This window comes from Haematobia irritans, chromosome 3, assembly GCF_050003625.1.
Source record: "Haematobia irritans isolate KBUSLIRL chromosome 3, ASM5000362v1, whole genome shotgun sequence".
In the NCBI taxonomy this organism is placed as follows: domain Eukaryota; kingdom Metazoa; phylum Arthropoda; class Insecta; order Diptera; family Muscidae; genus Haematobia; species Haematobia irritans.
In genome coordinates, this window is record NC_134399.1 from 222,284,232 (window position 1) to 222,304,818 (window position 20,587).

A 20,587-nucleotide genomic window follows, 5' to 3' on the forward strand; every position below is an offset into this window, starting at 1 on the left:
CTTTGAAGGGTCTCTTATTAGATTCATTGTAAATTTATCTAAGATACACCTAATAATTGCACTCAAACGATATTTTAATCTAGTAATAATATAGTTTAATAGGCGTGGTTCAACTTCTCAATAGTGATGGCGCTTTACCGACGACTTTTGGATATCGTATACGGTTAATAGGCCACCTGACGTCGAAGGCCTATTATCGATTTTTGGCCGAAGACGGTTATTCGGTTGAGTACTTAATTTTTTGTGTCAGTAATGGGATTTCCCCTAGCGCTACTCTTGAAAAGAGTTGTCCGATTTAGTTTTTGGTTTGATAACATCACGAACGGTCAATTTCTTCTGAAAATGTTGTCAAAATTATATTTCTATAGAAAATTTTGTCAAAATGTTATTTCTTTGGAAAATTTTGTCAAAATTTTATTTCTATAGAAAATTTTGTCAAAATGTTATTTCTTTAGAAAATTTTGTCAAAATTTTATTTCTATAGAAAATTTTGTCAAAATTTTATTTCTATAGAAAATTTTGTCGAAATTTTATTTCTATAGAAAATTTTGTCAAAATTTTTTCAACATTTTATTTCTATAGAAAAATGTGTCAAGATTTTAATTTCTATAGAAAATTTTGTCAAAATTTTATTTCTATAGAAAAATTTGTCAACATTTTAATTTCTATAGACAATTTTATCAAAATTGTATTTCTATAGAAAAATTTGTCAAAATTTTAATTTCTATTGGAAGTTTTGTCAAAATTCTATATCTCTATAGAAAATGATGTATTTTTATAGAAAATGTTGTCTATAGAAAATTTGTGAAATTCCCATTAACTCTAAATTCCAACATATGCAACGTTTGTTCAAATAAATACCGGGCTATATATAACGATGGACCGACATGGACCAATTTTTGCGTGGTTGTTAGTGAGCATATAGTAACACCACGTAAGGGATTTCAACCGAATCAGATGAAATTAGGATCCGCAAACCAATTCTGGGGGTCGGTTTATATGGGGGCTTTACCTGAAAGTCATTTGCAATAACATTAGATCTACATCAAAACAACTACTTTTACTAAGTTTCAAGTCAATAGCTTTCTTCGTTCGGAAGCTACCATAATTTGAACAGATGGGCGGTCATGGCTAGATCGACTTAGAATTGCACGACAACTCTGAATATATACTTTATTCGGCCTGAAACCAACATTCCGATGTGTTACAAACGAAATGACAATGTAAATATACCACCATATGGTATAAAACGGCCGTGATCAATTCCACCAATTAATTGAAATCCATATGTGAATTTCGAAAATTAATTGAAATCCATATGTGAATTTCAAATCTCAAATATTTGGTTATGTTAAATCACTTTGTAAAATCGAATGATTCTGATATTAGTTATGCCTCTTATTTTGTGTTTTTTCCCCAATAAAAAACATAAATTGATTTATTTGCTATTTACGTTGTTGTTTAGTTCATCTGAGAATACTTAAAGGACCATGACGTTATCTGAGAGGCACGTGCTACTGCTATGTTTACCAACAAACAATAAACGTACCAGACCTATACCAATATAACAGGTGCTGATGATTTGCGTGTGGGTCATGTAGTCAAGGTCATTGACATACAAACATTTAATTTCGAAAAAAAAACTGTTATTGTTATTTTTCGAAATGTAAATAGTAAACAAACCGGCTAAAATGTAAACAAACATGTCGTCAATCAGCTGTTCACAAATGATCAGCTGCTTTCGAAAAGGGAAGGAAATCACCACCACCATCCTGCCATTGCAACCACCAATTTTCGAACATACCCACTTTTGGCTTGCATGTGTGTGTGTGTTTAAGCGTTTTGCTTATTGGGTATACATGATAAATTATCCTGAATTGGATTTTTTTCTTAAACTTTTCAAGCATATTTTATATAATTAGCACAAATAAATGTTTTTCCAAATATATTTAGTACATTTTTTCTTTATCTTTCCACATATTTGTAACACAGATGCTCCATTTCCTTTGTCCATGTTGAAAAATCAATAACGAACAATGAGTCAATACGAAGATGCCCCTTTTTAACAGACTTTAGTATACCGATTTTTTTTCATGATGAAAATTGTAATTTTTCTTTATTTTATGATATTTGCGAGCACTTCCATTACCTTCTTGTATTTAATGTATACAAATCATAAAAATTTCCACCATATTTAATGGGATTAAGTAATCCGACCATGTTTTATATGGCAAATAGGTTAACACCTTCTATAGCACTTTAGATGTGTGGTTCTCATTGGCTTTTCACAATTATTTTTTATTCACTAAATTTCTTTAGATAATCACTTTTTTCACATGCATAAACTATAAACTATTTGTTTTTTTTTTTTTTTAATTTTTATTAAATTTCACTATCCGATTACACTGTCATGCAGTGCTTCCCGCAGGATGGCTATACGAACAATGTCCTTTCACTTTGAATACAACCCCTAAGAATTTCGAAAATTGGTGACGACACCATGAAACTTATGAATGAATTTGGCACACAAACACATATTCTTCATAAATGTTGCTGTGTGTGTGCAGTATTTTGTTTCGAACTTAACCCTTTCGGGGGTTGTCGGCATGTGGAGAGTCATTCGAACGAGGGATTGCATTGTGTTAGGGATGTCAATTTGAAATTGACAAAAAACACCATAACGGACATTTTTCAAATGCGACTATTTTTAGTTATTTTTGTGATAAAATTTATATAGCTTATTTTCTCACTTTACATACATCAAACATTTTTTATTAAATTCTTTTGGATTTTATGTAAAGTAGTATTTTATGTGAGTAGTATTGATTATGATTACACTAGCCAACAGTCGTTTTGTGAATTGGTTCTAGCATAATTTTTCTCATTGATTTTGACCTACTAAACACGAAAATGAGTTTTAAAAAATGTTCTAACGATTGGTTTTCGTGATACAAATTTTTGAACTTCTTTTTTTAATTTTTGGAGGAACACTTACAATTTTGAGCATATCTTTCGTCTTCTTTGACCTATTTGATCCTACTACTACTCAAATTAAAGAAAATTTGACGCGTTCAACTCATTCTCAGAAAATTTTCAAATCGGGTAAGTAGTTTGGATGTTGGCGGCTTAAAAAGGTTAAAAAACGGCGTTTTTTTTTAGTAAAAATGTGGCAGAAAAAACCATATAAAAATGCATATAAAATATAAAAATACGCAAAAAACCAAAATTGCTCTTAGCATCGTGTTTTATATTTTATATGAATTTTTATATGGTTTTTTCTGCCACATTTTTACTAAAAAACGCCGTTTTTAACTTTTTTAAGCCGCCAACATCCAAACTACTTACCCGATTTGAAAATTTTCTGAGAATGAGTTGTAGACGGGTAAATTTCCTTTAATTTGAGTAGCACTAGGATCAAATAGGTCAAAGAAGACGAAAGATATGCTCAAAATTGTAAGTGTACCACCAAAAATTAAAAAAAAAAGTTCAAAAATTTGTATCTCGAAAACCAATCGACAGAAAATTTTTTAAAACTAATTTTCGTGTTTAGTAGGTCAAAATCAATGGGAAAAAGTATACCAGAAACAAATAACAGAGAAAATTTTGTTATTTGTGACCTAGTGTTATTTGAATTGCTGACACATTCCATGTGCCTATGTGTGTAAATAAAACTATAGCGATAAGAGGTAGGCGTACCAATTTTTCAGTGACGACAAATGCAATAAGCTAGTCGGCAAAACTTCCGGAGCAACTCTAGTTTGGTTATACCACTTACCCCCATTTTCAGGAAGCTCCGTTAGTGCTCCATTAATTAACGAACTTTTAAACCATCCCTGCCAGCATTTCAAAGTTCAATTTCATCCTCATCGCTACCACAGAAATGTAAATGTCACCACAACCATCGTGAACTGTGATGGGGGAAGCATATCAAAAAGTACAAAATGTAAATGAACGTATTTTGCCATCATTACACACAAAAAAAATTTTTTTGATTTCAATCACGAAAATCGCGGATTCAATCATTTTTTTAATTGAAATGTCTTCAATCACGAAAATGATAGTATCAATCACCCATTTTGATTGAAAACCAACACGATTTTTAATTAAAAATTTAATTGACTTTTGTCACGGAATCAATTAATTGTGTGATTGAATCAATTAAAAACGTGATTGATTTTTAACATAAAATTCAATCACAGTTTTAATTGAATCAATTAAAATTTTAATTAATTTCGCGACAAAAATCAATCAACTATTTGATTCATTCAATTAAATAATTAATTAAAATTGGCTATAAATTTCGATCAAAAAATTTATATATTGCGAACGCAAAATCGTATTTAGTTTTTTTCTTTTGAAATAAAAGAAAATATGTGTTTCTTATAAAACATATTTAATATTTTATTATTTTTTGAATTATGCAATAGACAAATAAATTTGGTTCTTGTCATTTGTGTTTTGTTCTAACATAACTTACAAATACAACTACTATCAATAACAACTATAGGGTGAAAAAAAAATTATATAAATCATTATCTTCCTTATAATAATAACCATGTTAGCATGTTCCTTCTAATATGTAGATGCGCCTAGATTTCCAATAATTCAGCAGCCTGTAAGCTAAATTAGTTTTTCTGAAAGTAAACAGAATAATTCGAATTTAATTTTGTTCAATTAAAAGTTAATTTTGTTAAACATTACCTGCATAGAATATCAAGTTCAATTCTTAGTTCCAGGTTGCAGATTTATAATCTTCTTTTGCAGTTGTAGTCTTTTAGCATAAAAAGGTGTATTAAGGAGCTCGGTAATTTAATGTTAGTAACAATTCCTTTCCAAAATTTCCACACATTAAAATCGTCTATTAAAATTTGAACCAATCAAAGACAAAAATAATTGGAAAGCAATGTAATATTTGGTATTATATTGATGATACTTTGCAAATTCTGGAAATAGAAAAAAATATAAATGGAAAATACATATTTTTATTATTATCGGATATTTTTCATATTTTTAAATTCAAAAGAAAGAACTTTTTTACCATTAGTTTATATACCAGATATACTGCTCTCTACTTGGGTTCAAACTGAAAAAGACAGGTAAAACAAAAATGCAATTTAATGCCTACACGCTCACAAAAAATCGATTCTGTAACATATACTCCCAAACATATTTTGCTTCAAGCATATACATTTTCGGCTATTGCCCAAACATTTATATGTTTGATCTCTTCCAATATATAATATGTTTGAAAGCCTATTGGTCTAAACAATATATGTTTGGGTAGTCAATTTCCAAACATTTTGTATTTTTGCATCCAAATTCAATAATGTTGTGTTCCAAAAAACAATATGTTATTATGTGAACATATAATATGTTTGGAAGCATTTTGCACCCAAAAATATTATATGCTTAAAAAAATTCTCCCAAACAATATTGTGCTCAGAATTTTATTTGTTTATTTATATATTTACAATCATAATGAATTATGAAAATAAATAGGTAATATAGGTGCTAACAACATAGGTTTTCGACCTGAATGCTCAAAATTTTGTTTCTGCCCAATTGTATATTCCCCCACATCTTTCTCACTTCCACGAGATTTTTTTTGTTCTTAGCACCTTTTTCTGTAATACAAACATTGTAGAAGAAATTATTCAATTGTATGATTTTTTTTATTTTAATTTTACCTTTTGCCGCACGGGGATTCGAACAGCGGACCACACAGTTTGTAAGGATCAAAGAAGTAGCTGATCAATTGACCAAGGAAAATTAAAATGTTAATTTTGTAATAACAAGCAACAACCACCAACTTAATTCAATATCGCTCCCTGTTAAATAGCGCTCCAAGCTACTAAACACATATATGTTTATAGGCTATTTCTAAATTAATATATGTTTGCATCCAAGCATATTATATTTAAAAACATTTTATGTCCCAAACATAATATGTTCTAACATATTAACATATATGTCCCAAACATGTTATGCTAGTTTATGAACATTATATGCTTGCACTCAAAAATATTGTGTTTAAAAATTTGTGTTCCAAACATATAATGTTTATAGCCAAACATATGAAAAACAGTCTTTTTCATCCGTATACGCTACTTCGCAACTTCAAGGTGAATCTTCCAACAAACCCATACCGCTCTTGGTTTTAAGGAAACTAGGAGTGAAAACAATTTATAATTTTAAAAGATCCATACGGTACCCACTTTTTTATTGCAAACATATTATTATATATTTGATAAAATGATGGAGTTGATGGGATTGATTGGTCAATTTCACGAAATAAAATTGGTCACTAAAAGAAATGAATAAAAAATATATTATTTTAGTCCGTTTAATGTAAACAGGCTTCAATGGAAAACGGTATTCACATTTCACAATTTTTTACCTTCAATAAACGTAGATTGTTTTCCATTTTTACAATACCACAAAACACAAACACAGGTAATTTCAAATGCGTTCTGTCATATATTTTTTTCAAACCTTTACCACGTGTCCGTTTGTTGTTGCACACTTTATTTATTTCAACCAAAGACCATTAATAAAGAAGACGTGAATTGGGCTTTGATAGTGTTAGTAATAGAAAACGGAGATTAATCTCATACTTGTTGGAAAAGCTCTCCGAACTTACTGGTTTGATGCAGACAATTTTTATTTAGCTATTTTTTCCAAAATTGCAAGCAAATTTCTGTGTCGGTTGCACTAAATTATTAATAAAATGTTTCACGAAGTGTTTTTGTTCGTTTAAGAGTTAAAAAAATTGCTAAAATAAGCGAATTAAGTTTTGTTACGAATGCAAAATGAAAAGAGAAACCGAAAAAAGTTGCAATGTCTCATGGAACATGTATGATATTAATCTCTGTTTCTTCAAGAAAAAGAGGAAGAACAAGCTTATCTCACGTCTTCTTTATTAATAGTCTTTGATTTCAACCCTTTGCTATGATTTGTTGTTGCGTTCAAAATATTTATGCACACATTTTGAATGCAGCAGACAGAATGTCGCCAATCATGTTTTTCAATTTACGCGAAAAACAAAAACCCAACCGTTCGTTACGAGTTACTTCCACAGACTGATCTCTCCATCATACATTGTTGAATAAATACCCATTCTCTTGTTCTCTTTTCGCTCTTTCCATTGCTCAAAATTATTCAGTTTCAATCACAAAGGTGATTGGATCAATCACATATGTAATTGGAAACGGAAAAAAATTCAATCACGTTTGTAATTGAAAATTATTTCCGAATTGATTAACAAATTGATTGAATCAATTAATATTTTAATTGGAAACGTAACAAATATCGATCTTTTTTTAATTGGATTTTATTCGGATTTGATTAAATAATTAATTGAATAAATTAACATATTAATTGAATCCGTTTCCAAATTCAATTAAGTGTTTAATTGAAAAAATTTTGGTGATAATTTTTTGTGTGTACTGTTAGAAGAGTCATTTTATTTTTTGTGAAACGCCAAGCGCAACCAGCTTGTTATATTTTATTTAAATAAAAACGAAAATAAAGTTCTGAAAACATAGATATTACGCTTAAAATTGTGAAAGGTATATGGTGAACAATTTTCGACTTTCCAAATGGAATAAAGTGATCGTTTTTCAAATAATTTTCCAGGCACGCTGCCTCCATCGAAAATAAACAAACTGGGTGATAGACGTTGCAATATGTAACTTACTACTTGTAACTCAATATGATTCTTTTATTAAAGGCCGGTATGCACCTCTAGCGAAATTTTCGGTAGCAAAAATTTATTTAAGTCTACAACAAAAAAAAACTGGGCTGTGTACACAAATTTTAAAACAGCTAATCGCTTTTAAAAATTGTTAATATATGTTCCAAATATTCCTCAAATAAATTGTTTATTATTTACAGACCTTTTAAAACTTTTACGCACACAATGATTGTAATAAATTAAATGTTTGCTGCCAAACTATGCTTTTGACAACCCTGTTATTTTCATTAGAGGTGCGTACCAGCTTACGAAATTGAACGCTACCGAAAATTTCGTTAGCATAAATAGCAATGCATTTCTTATGGGAATGAAATTTTTCGCTAGAGGTGCATACCGGCCTTAATGCAAAAAATTATGTTAAATGTGATGAGATAAACCGAAAAATGTTATATTTATAAGAAATTATAAATGTTTAATCAAATCAATAAACATCTACACAATCGTGTTTTACTTGACTACAATGATTCTTTTACAATTACCTTAAAATGCACTTTTTCTGATAGTTTGCGGGGCTCTTATTGGCGTCCTTCTAAATTGATCTAAATAGCACCTAATAATTGCACTGATGAGAAACTTTTTGTAGTAACTTGGCGAGGTACAACTTCTCAATAGTGACGGCGCTTTTCCGACGAGTTTTTATTGTCGTATATGATTGTTTTCGACGTAGTGGGGATTCTCAGAAGCGCCTCCAAATTCAAAAAATGTTGGCAGGGATATTATAGACATAGCTGTAATCTTGCCTATATATTCCATATGTCAGTTAGGAACGTAACTTCTGAAAAATTTTCAGTTAGAGTTAACCGGAGAGAAGATATTTGCAATTTACTTTCAGTTAACTGGGAGTTAAAACCTAACTGAGCTACATGAAATTGGCCGTTAAAGTTTTTTTTTGATTTTTGGGTCTACAGACAATTCAATTTTATGTCGAAATAGCAAGTAACTGGTTTGCTGTCGTAACCGGATAATCGGTTATTCAAGCCCAAAGTATAGGTAAATAATATGTTGTAAAGCCGGTCTGGTTTTACTGAATCGATTAATTGTAAATGTACATCACTAAAAAGAGTAAAGATATCACCTTTAAAATGAGGTATGACCCGACTATTGGTCTAGTTTCTACGTAAAAATGTGCGTTTTCGAACCGGTTTTTTACAAAACTGGCTATAAATCAAAAAGTGTTGGGTGTAATGTATTAAATAACCGGTTGTAAATTATAGCCAACTCTTCCGCCTAAATGTAGACAGATATCTCAGCAAGGACCAGAGTTTTGCGCTGTTGAATTTAATTTTATCCCTGAAAAGTGGACTTTTGCAGAGTAAACTTTGTACAAATTTTTATTTTTCGGGTAGAATAAAACAGAAGTTTTAAACCGGTAAAACAGAAGTTTTAAACCGAAACGTGCTTGTACACCCTCACAAAAAATCGCTTCTGTAACATATACTCCCAAACATATTTTGCTTCAAGCATATACATTTTTGGGTATTGCCCAAACATTTATATGTTTGATCTCTAACAATATATAATATGTTTGAAAGCATATTGGTCTAAACAATATAAGTTTGGGTAGTCTAAGTTCCAAACATTTTGTATTTTTGCATCCAAATTCAATAATGTTGTCTTCCAAAAAACAATATGTTATTATGTGACCATATAAAATGTTTGGAAGCATTTTGCACCCAAAAATATTATATGCTTAAAAAAATTCTCCCAAACAATATTGTGCTCAAAATTTTATTTATTTATTTATATATTTACAATCATAATGAATTATGAAAATAAACAGGTAATATAGGTGCTAACAACATAGGTTTTCGACCTGAATGCTCAAAATTTTGTTTCTGCCCAATTGTATATTCCCCGACATCTTTCTCACTTCCACGAGATTTTTTAGTTCTTAGCACCATTTTCTGTAATACAAACATTGTAGAAGAAATTATTCAATTTTATGATTTTTTTTATTTTAATTTTACCTTTTGCCGGACGGGGATTAGAACAGCGGACCACACAGTTTGTAAGGATCAAAGAAGTAGCTGATCAATTGCTCAAGGAAAAATAAAATGTTAATTTTGTAATAACAAGCAACAACCACCAACTTAATTCAATATCGCTCCCTGTTAAATAGCGCTCCAAGCTACTAAACACATATATGTTTATAGGCTATTTCTAAATTAATATATGTTTGCATTCAAGCATATTATATTTACAAACATTTTATGTCCCAAACATAATATACCCTGCCAACATTTTTTGAATTTGGGGACTCTTTTGAGAATCCCCACTACGTCGAAAACAATCATATACGACATCAAAAACTCGTCGGAAAAGCGCCGTCACTATTGAGAAGTTGTACCACGCCAAGTTACTACAAAAATGTTTCGCATGAGTGTAATTATTAGGTGCCTTTATAGATCAATTTAGAACGACGCCAATAAGGGACCCTCCAAACAATCAGAAAAAGTGCATTTTAAGATAGTTGTAACAGAATCATTGTGGTCGAGTAAAACACGTTTGTTTAGATATTTATTAATTTGATTAAACATTTACAAATTCTTAAAAATATAACATTTATACCACTATCACATTACATTTAACATAATTTTTGGCATTAATGATGATGTTGAGTTACAAGTAGCGAGTTACATGTTCCCTGCCAGCATTTCAAAGTTCCATTTCATCTTCATCGCTACCACAGACTCGTAAATGTCACCACAACCATCGCGAACTGTGATGGGGGAAGCATATCAAAAAGTACAAAATGTACATGAAAGTATTTTGCCATCACTACTGTTAGAAGAGCCATTTTATTTTTTGTGAAACGCCAAGCGCAACCAGCTTGTTATATTTTATTTGAATAAAAACGAAAATAAAGTTCTGAAAACATAGATTTTACGCTTAAAATTGTGAAAGGTATATTGGTGAACAAGTTTTGATTTTCCAAATGGAATAAAGTGATTGTTTTTCAAATATTTTACAGACACGCTGCCTCCATCGAATAAAAACACTGGCTGATAGACGCTGCAACATCTAACTCGCTACTTGTAACTCTACATCATCATTAATGCAAAAAATTATGTTAAATGTGATGTGATAGTGGTATAAATGTTATATTTTTAAAAATTTGTAAATGATTAATCAAATAAATATCTAAACAAACGTGTTTTACTCGACCACAATGATTCTTTTACCACTATCTTAAAATGTGCTTTTTCTGATTGTTTGGAGGGTCTCTTATTGGCGTCGTTCTAAATTGATCTATAAAGGCACCTAATAATTGCACTCATGCGAAACCTTTTTGTAGTAACTTGGCGTGGTACAACTTCTCAATAGTGACGGCGCTTTTCCGACGAGTTTTTGATATCGTATATGATTGTTTTCGACGTACTGGGGATTCTCAGAAGCGACCCCAAATTCAAAAAATGTTGGCAGGGTTGCTGCGTCTACCAACCAGTGTTTTTATTCCATGGAGGCAGCGTGTCTGTAAAATATCTGAAAAACAATCACTTTATTCCATTTGGAAAATCACCAAATTGTTCACCAATATACCTTTCACAATTTTAAGCGTATAATCTATGTTTTCAGAACTTTATTTTCGTTTTTATTTAATTAAAATATAACAAGCTGGTTGCGCTTGGCGTTTCACAAAAAAAAATGGCTTTTTTAACAGTAGGGATGGCAAATTACTTGCATGTACTTTTTGATGTACCTTTTCATGATGGTTGAAGTGACATTTACGAGTCTGTGGTAACGATGAGGTTGAAATGGAACTTTGAAATGCTGGCAGGGATGTTCTAACATATTAACATATATGTCCCAAACAAGTTATGCTAGTTTATGAACATTATATGCTTGCACTCAAAAATATTGTGTTTAAAAATTTGTGTTCCAAACATATAATGTTTATAGCCAAACATATGAAAAACAGTCTTTTTCAACCGTGTAGTAGTATCGATTGTTTAGAAAATCACATTTTGCAAAAAAAAAAGAAAAACTCGCGAATTTTTCGAAAAAAAATTTTCCGTTTTAAACTGGATATGAGTATAAATCGGTTAATATCTCTGGTTCTAAAACAATTTCGATTTTAAAAGCGTCGGGGGCGAAGTTTTTTTTACCGGATATATACGAATGAATGATGTATGTATAAAGCTCCGAAGGCGAACATTTTTTTTAAAGCAAACGCGAATGTTAATACAAATCGGGTTAAATCTTTGGTTTTATGAAGAAATTAAATAAAGGAAGCAGTTGTAAGAACAATTTGTATGTAAAAAGCGACAATCGCACGATTTTTTTCAACAAAAAAATTCAGTTTTCTTTGTATACCGGATATGTATATACATCGGTTAATATCTCCGGTTCTAGTGGAGATATCATGACGACGAATAGGTAAAAGGGTTAGCTACAAAATGGAATCGGTTAATTAGTACCATTATATAGAGTAGTTTTTGAGTTTTGAGCTGTTTTGTACAAAAAAAGGTTCCAAAAAAACGTTTTCATCTGTATATACGGAACGGATGTATCGAATAGATGGATTCATCCATAATTTGAAAGGTTTTATCATTGGCTTTCTAGATATGTAATCGGTTCGCCAGAACTGGTTTTATAAACAATTATTTGCATAGACTTTAGAACCGAATAACCGGTTACCCGGTTGCTACCACCAGGGAAAAATTTGTTGTTGTAATTTACACTTAGAGTTCTATCATCTATAAATTTTTGGAAAAAATTTTAGAGGTATAGATAGACTAGAGTTTACCCAATAAACACAGGATGAGCGTTTTTCAAATGCAACAACTTTTCAGTTTGAAGGCAAATATAATTTTCAACATAAATTCAACTTGACTTGAAATAGCTCATCTTCAATACATCTTCAAATTGTTTGCGAATTACTTCCAATTTGCCAAAATGTTGACGAAATCTTTGAAAAGGTGTTGAAGATAATATGAGAAAACTTTGACAAAACACTACCCTAAAATGCAACGAAAAAACCATGTGGTTTTCAATATTTATTTGTGCAACGAAGTTCGTGGTCAATTGCAAGAAATTAAATAAAATGGACAATTTTAAACAAATAACCAAATAGTTTATAAAAAAAAAATATAAGTGAAAATAAAAAATGAAATAAAACTTTAAGGAAGTCACTAAATGTATATCTCTTTGCAGAATTATGGATTCGTTCTTCAAAACATTAAAAAGCTCACCGATGAAAAATGGTGGACAATTAACTGGAAATGCTTCAAATAGTTTATAATAATTGGTACGTCAATATGAAAAATTAAATCAACACTTTAGAGAAGTCACTAAATTTAAATTTCTTTGCAGAAAACTAAAATCTTTGGATGCTACATTCTTGCAAACATTAAGAAGCTGACCAATGAAAAATGAGTGGCTTATCGACAAGAAAAAGTTTCCAGAAACATTACAAGTGCAACCAATTAAAATTGTTAAAAACAACAAATTGTTGAAATCAACAACTTCTGGATGAAAATGTGCATCACATCGTCAGTTTAATTCATATGCTATTATCAGTTTAAAATGGATATTTTGTGAATTCCTTCTGCTGGAAATCAATTCTAACACGCGGTCCAGTACGTTCCTAATTTCAAATTGCCCGCATGTTAATAAATTTTAATGCTGTTTTATGACACCAAAAGGAAGGAAATCGAATTATCAATGTAAAAGTGTTTACTAATAATGTTTAAGATATTTAAAGTTTTGTTGTTTGTTTTTGTTTTTCTTATTTGTTGATATGTTTAATAAGATTATTATTTATCAATTGGTATTGTAGTGTAGTGTATTATTATATATTTTATTTTGATGAAAATGAATAAATTATACAAAATTCATAGAATTTTGGCTTTGACTATCAATTTGAAGTGTGGATATCATTCATACAAATTTAGGTTGAAAAGTATTTGCAACGATGGTAATTTTGAATTTGACTCGCATCGAAAATTGTTTGACAAATTATTGAGTAGCAATGCATTTCAATTTGAGGATAACACTTGAGATATTATTGCTAATGTGTTGAATTTCACTGTTGAGGGTAATATCTGTTTTTTGTTGAGAACGCGATTTTCTCAACAATTTCTCAACTTGAATATTACCCTAATCCTTTGAAAAAGTCTTTGAAAAATTGTTGATATTTAGCATTTTTTAACGTTTGTGTTTATTGGGTAGCCATTTCCCATAAGACATGCACCTAAATAAGTCTTCCCCTATATCTACTCCCTATGTTTGATATAAATGCCCATAAAAGTGTCTGCATTGACATCCCTACATTTTGCGTATTTACATTACGGTGAAATGCATTTCGAACAGCATACTCTGATTGACATATGACATTCAAACGTTGTTCGAAACGATTCAGGGTCTTTTATTTACAAATTTGGCGCTTGACAAAAATATGGGGAGAAGAGGTTTTGATCCTTGTAAATCCTATAAGAAATCGAGAAAAAGGATATCCCGGAAAAAGAAGACAGCGCAGACCAAGGACAATTTTGAAAATGCTGCGATAGTTCAATTAACAGATATACAACAGGGTAAGTTTCAAAATAAAGCCTATCCAATTTAAACGTTCTTGGTTTATTCATTGATTGCATTCCAAAAAAGCGCAAAATGTTATTTTCCTTTGATGAATATAGTATTTCTCTCAGCAATACTAAGAAAGTTGTTTTACAGTTATGTATGAGAATCATAGGACAAGAAGCCAAAAACTAAATTCATATCTATAACTTTACAGAAGTCCCTTAAGAATTATACGTGTGTTCTAAATAACGCTAAGGGGATGAGGTCCTATCATATCATACTGTAGGAGGACCTTACAAACCCAAAGACATTTTATATAGTTTTAATATAAATTTATCTGTGTGATATTTCCGAATGATTAGTATGATTCGATTGACAATAAAATGGTATATTTCTGTGGTAAAGAAAATTAAATATCAGGAATTAGTATATATCAAACATTAACGACCTGTCCAGAAATTGAATTGATAATCCTGTCGATCATCGCTGAACATTTAATGTTTTGGTGGAAAAATCGAACATAGTGTTTGCATCGACCGTAGTGAAGTGATTAGCATTTCTCATAACAAAACCTGTCTTAAGAGTCCATCAATAGCTAAAAATTAGAGGGAACCTATGGCGATTTCGATTGGTAAAAAAGTGCAACATTTATGAAAATGTTTGCAAAATATAAATAACTTCGCTCTAGCTTTTATGTTTACAGTCCGTGGCAGCAGTATGAATAATCAACTTTTTTAGCATGACACTATATTTTGGACGTAAGGCAATTAGGGAAGAAGCAGGATAACCCTTTTTCACTGAATCAAAATGGCTTTTTAACAATTTCCATTCCGTTTCAGCAATTTTTGGAAGCATCCAGACAAAAACAGATATTACTTTTTAGGACGCATTTATAGACCAAAAACAAGGTCGATGTAAAATTAGCAGTTGGGATTCTAGTCACGTTTCATATATACTATGATCCCAAAAGGATTAATGTTATTATTATAACGGTGAACAACCAATTTTTGCTTCAACATTACAATTTCTCACAGAATCACAACATGAAGCAAAACTGACATCCGACATTCTTGTTAAATTTGGTTTCAAAATCTACACAATACACAAACAGAAATGTACACACATCATGCAACACTATTTCCTTATCAAGTTTATGCAACCTATGTTGTCACTGTACCAATATGTTTATTGACAATTCTTACGATTTATACAAATCCAAGGACTGTAACAATACAACATCTATCAGCCACGTTAGAGGAATTTGCGAAAAAGTACCAATCTGTTTTCAGTCGAATCATATTGATTTGATTCGGGGATATCACGTAGATAAGATACACATTTTTTCCAAAGCATATTTAAGAACCAAAAGTAGTTTTTGCTATATCTTTGCACTGTAATATCCTTACAAGCTTCTAAATGCGATCAGCAAACACTCTATTTGCTGTTATGCCTCAAGTTGATAAATATTCAGATTTTTGGGCAAATACTATAGATATTCATAAATGCATTAGGACGTCAATTGCTGTTTCGGTATCAGGCTAACATGAAATGTAATTCATAAAATGTTATTTCAATTCTATTACGATAACCCCCAAGTGGAAATTTTTATTTGTTTCAGCAAAACCACAACATGTTTTAGTGTAATCGAGCTTAAAAAATGTCAGACAATGTTTGCTATTTCAGCAAACAGTGACTGCTTTCCATTTTTTAGCAGACTATTTTGGTGTTTTAGCAGATATTCTGCTGTCTCTACTAACAAATTTCTTTGGGTGTATTTTTAATGGGTTACTTTAACTTGTTTTTTTTTTCAATTAGGTTAAAAACGGAGTAAAAATTAATAAATGATAAAATTATTTAAATTTAAAAAAATATTATAAATCTATTATTGAAAAATTGTATACTTTTTAAATTATTTAAAATCATAAAAAAATTTATTAAAAATCATAAAAAATATTTATTTTGCAATATATCACAGATTTTTTAATTTACATCCAAAACATTGAATTGGGATGCAACGGCTGTTGAAATGGATGACTTCAGTCTCATGAGAAGTCCATGTTAAATTCATCGCTTCTGCGCCAATTTTACAACACTTGCGCATCCAAAAAGAGCATTTTCATTATTTTAGCGACGATTTTTTTTTTGCTGAGTTAGTAGTGTCGGAATCCAATTTCATATAACAATGCAATAACATAGATGTAAAACGGCTTTCCTTTTTAGTAAAATGGGCTATAGCATTTACTAAATTTCTAGAAAATTGTCTCCATCATTATGGGCAGAATCATTTGCATTTGGTTATAGTTAATTTTATTTACAGAACAAAAACTAAAGACAATTATTTTTTTTTATTCACTTTTTTTAGAAATCTTCGAAGGCGAATGTGCAAACATCAAGGTTAACGATTCATTCTTACTAAACAAAACAGCAAATTACAATGAATCTAACTCTACAACATGCACTAGTAGTAAGATAACATCACAAGATCAAGAATCAATAGAAGATGACATGTTCTGCTATAAACCCCAAAATGAGGATCCTCCACAAACAAATGATCCTATTTATGGCAAATTTCAAATATCCTGCGATTTGCTTCAAAACATAGCTGAAGAATATACAGTTTTAAAAATTATTCTCGATGAAATACTTAATGAAGAGCGAAAGAGATTTTTTAAAAATGAAGAAGAATTAATCCAATTAAATAAAAACTCTGCTGAATTGAAAACAGAAGCGACCGTACTTAAGCGTGGTGTTTGGTGCCTAAGATGTGAAAGAGCAGCAGTTTATGTAAATTCTCGATGTCAAAAGTTTTGTTCAAAAGACTGTGAAACATTTTATATGTCTTCAAATAACTTCAAGGGTAAGCCTTAACGACGGACCTTTGATAAAATGTCATGAGAAATGTCAATATTTGCTACTCAAGTATAAGAAAATTATGCTCCTTATGTTCTAGTTGTAAACTCCTAATATAAATTTAGATAAATTAGATTTGTCTGATTCAGCAAATCATTTGTCTGACGGTCGCAGACTTCGTTTAATCCAATTAAAAAAATGATTGAACCATTCCATTCCATTACCTTCTAGAATCTCAACTCAAATATGTTAGAGATTTATATTTCACTTCCCATTACAATTTAATAGAATATAGTACCGCTTTTAAAATGTATATAGAGGTAATTAAGTTATTCCACTGTTAATAGTTTCGAATATGTATCTAGTCGACGTAATATTGCCCATTTTTTTTTTAATTTTATATGTATCTTTAGTTCAGATAAAAATATAGTCGTAAAAAGTACGTCCATCTTACGACTGTTTTTACTAGTTTAAGTAATAAAATAAGTTTGGCCTTTGTAGTATGCCTTTGAATGTGCCGAAATTCGCAAACGAAAATTTGATAGTGTAAAGTAACGAACAAGTTATCAAATAAACGAAAAGTTGTGATAACGTGTAATTTTATGATGTCGTTATGTTTTTTTTTATTCTAATGGAACCGATCCATCGATTCGATTTCTTGAACATATATACACCGGTATTTTTATCCGATTTTCATGAAATTTGAAATCTGTAGGTATTTTAGGTCCATGTTGTTGTAAAAGTTGTTAATGTAGTTTCATCCATTTTGTTCTATGCTTGTGTAGTTCAGCTGGTTGTGTCGACGCACTGGGATGATCTTGGTCTCCGCATAAAGGTCCATAAAAAGCTGTACTTAATTTGGTATATTTCGGTCCATGGTTTGTTCTTCCGATTTGGTTTCTTGAGAACATGTAAGCTTCCATTTTTATCCCATTCGTTTTAAATTTGGTACCTAGACAAATTTTAGGTTTTTAAAGAGCTTTGTCAAGTGTGGGCTTTGATATAGACTCCATATAGACCTATCTCTCGCAATTTCTATCCAAATTTTCTAAAATTTAGAATCTGTAGACCTATTAGATGGGAGCCACCGTGGTGCAATGGTTAGCATGCCCTCCTTACACAAGGTCGTGGGTTCGAGTCCTGCTTCGACCGAACACCAAAAAGTTTTTCAGCGGTGGATTATCCCACCTCAGTAATGCTGGTGACTCGGCTATAAAAAGGAGGTCCCTTGTCATTGAGCTTAACATGGAATCGGACAGCACTCAGTGATAAGAGAGAAGTTCACCACTGTGGTATCACAATGGACTGAATAGTCTAAGTGAGCCTGATACATCGGCTGCCACATAACCTAACCTAACCTATTAGATCCAAAAGGAGCTATGCCAACTATAGGTTATATCGATCAATGTTTCTTTTTTTTATTTTTTTATTTTATTAAAACGTTATAAATTTATAAATTTCTTAGTATGGCCTCAGCGCCATTAAGGCATTTTAGAGGCTTGTTGGCAACATATTATATAAACTTTATTTTTTAACTTTTAATTCCAATGTATTAATAATAAAAATAAAATATTCGACTTCTTGCACCAATAGAACCAGAAATCTATACCAGACATGTCTGCAATATATTTTTGTATTTTTGTACTTCAGGGTCTAACGAACAACAAATTATAAAATTTTTAGGTTATAAATTTTTCTCCAAAGCATATTTAAGAACCAAAAGTAGTTTTTGGTATATTTTTGTGATCAGTAAACATTTTGTTTTCTGTTATGCCTCAATTTGATAAATTCCAATTTTTGGGCAAATACTATAGATATTCATAAAATATTGTTTCAAATGTGTTACGATGGTTTAGTGTAATCGAACTTAGCAGACAATGTTTGGCATTGTAGCAAACAGTGACTGCTTTTCCTTTTTCATGAGACTTTTTCCTATTTTAGCAGACTTTTCTGTTGTTTCTACTGACAAATTTCTTTGGGTGCGCTATGTTAAGGTGAGTACTATGTTCGGTTTTTTTCACCAAAACACTAAATTAAAATCACAAATATATTTATGAATACGATTATATTTTGATCAAGTCTTGCTAAATAATGGATGGAAGGAATCAAAGGAAATGATTGCAAATAATTTTATATTTCTAAATTAATTAATTAAAAAAGTAACCGTGAAATTAAGAAAAATAAGCTGGTTTAGTACTCAGCTTTAGCTGGCTCATGCGTTGTTGTTGCCTTCTATTTGATATGGTCCGGAAGTTTTGTAGGGAGTAATTGCTAACCATTTTCAGCAGTCGAAGTACGCGATGAATACTATTATCAGATTTGTCTTTAATCTACGCAGACAAGATCATTTTGCGAAATTTGTAGTGAGGTTTCTTGGTGTATCATTTTCTCATATTGTTAATTATACTTATTCTTATAAAGGGTGATTTGTTAAGAGCTTGATAACTTTTTTTTTTTAAAAAAACGCATAAAATTTGCAAAATCTCATCGGTTCTTTATTTGAAACGTTAGATTGGTCCATGACATTTACTTTTTGAAGATAATTTCATTTAAATGTTGACCGCGGCTGCGTCTTAGGTGGTCCATTCGGAAAGTCCAATTTTGGGCAACTTTTTCGAGCATTTCGGCCGGAATAGCCCGAATTTCTTCGGTAATGTTGTCTTCCAAAGCTGGAATAGTTGCTGGCTTATTTCTGTAGACTTGACGTAGCCCCACAAAAAATAGTCTAAAGGCGTCAAATCGCATGATCTTGGTGGCCAACTTACCGGTCCATTTCTTGAGATGAATTGTTCTCCGAAGTTTTCCCTCAAAATGGCCATAGAATCGCGAGCTGTGTGGCATGTAGCGCCATCTTGTTGAAACCACATGTCAACCAAGTTCAGTTCTTCCATTTTTGGCAACAAAAAGTTTGTTAGCATCGAACGATAGCGATCGCCATTCACCGTAACGTTGCGTCCAACAGCATCTTTGAAAAAATACGGTCCAATGATTCCACCAGCGTACAAACCACACCAAACAGTGCATTTTTCGGGATGCATGGGCAGTTCTTGAACGGCTTCTGGTTGCTCTTCACTCCAAATGCGGCAATTTTGCTTATTTACGTAGCCATTCAACCAGAAATGAGCCTCATCGCTGAACAAAATTTGTCGATAAAAAAGCGGATTTTCTGCCAACTTTTCTAGGGCCCATTCACTGAAAATTCGACGTTGTGGCAGATCGTTCGGCTTCAGTTCTTGCACGAGCTGTATTTTATACGGTTTTACACCAAGATCTTTGCGTAAAGTCTTCCATGTGGTCGAATAACACAAACCCAATTGCTGCGACATTTCATTCATCGACATTTCACGGTCTTCAGCAACACTCTCAGAAACAGACGCAATATTCTCTTCTGTACGCACTGTACGCATTCGTGTGGTTGGTTTAATGTCCAATAAAGTAAACTGAGTGCGAAACTTGGTCACAATC

At 31.2% G+C, this 20,587-nt stretch overlaps 2 protein-coding genes and 1 long non-coding RNA gene across 3 annotated transcripts in view; 1 reads left to right on the forward strand and 2 right to left on the reverse strand.

Moving 5' to 3' along the window:
* hiw (MYC binding protein highwire) overlaps window positions 1-2,417 on the reverse strand; it is a 153,735-nt gene extending 151,318 nt beyond the window's left edge. The window contains exon 1 of the mRNA XM_075303121.1: window positions 2,150-2,417. Coding sequence (XP_075159236.1) covers window positions 2,150-2,220 — 71 coding nt within the window. The 5' untranslated portion in view covers window positions 2,221-2,417. The remainder of the gene's footprint in view (window positions 1-2,149) is intronic.
* A 3,844-nt stretch (window positions 2,418-6,261) lies between these two features.
* LOC142232302 (uncharacterized) lies at window positions 6,262-6,532 on the reverse strand. The gene is made up of 2 exons (XR_012721086.1): window positions 6,398-6,532; window positions 6,262-6,304 (listed from the first exon to the last, which is right to left on the reverse strand). It is a non-coding gene; the product is annotated as an uncharacterized LOC142232302 (long non-coding RNA).
* Window positions 6,533-14,081: 7,549 nt separating this feature from the next.
* On the forward strand, window positions 14,082-17,720 carry LOC142232348 (uncharacterized). Its single transcript, XM_075303128.1, has 2 exons — window positions 14,082-14,286; window positions 16,635-17,720. The coding sequence occupies exons 1-2, from the start codon at window positions 14,151-14,153 to the stop codon at window positions 17,138-17,140; spliced, it is 642 nt and encodes a 213-aa protein (XP_075159243.1). The 5' UTR covers window positions 14,082-14,150; the 3' UTR covers window positions 17,141-17,720.
* The last annotated feature ends 2,867 nt before the right edge of the window (window positions 17,721-20,587 follow it).

Coding starts and splice junctions, on each gene's coding strand:
- LOC142232348 (XM_075303128.1), top strand. CDS start 14,151: ATGGGGAGAAGAGGTTTTGATCCTTGTAAATCCTATAAGAAATCGAGA. Junction 14,287..16,634: donor ATTAACAGATATACAACAGG/GTAAGTTTCAAA, acceptor CACTTTTTTTAG/AAATCTTCGAAGGCGAATGT.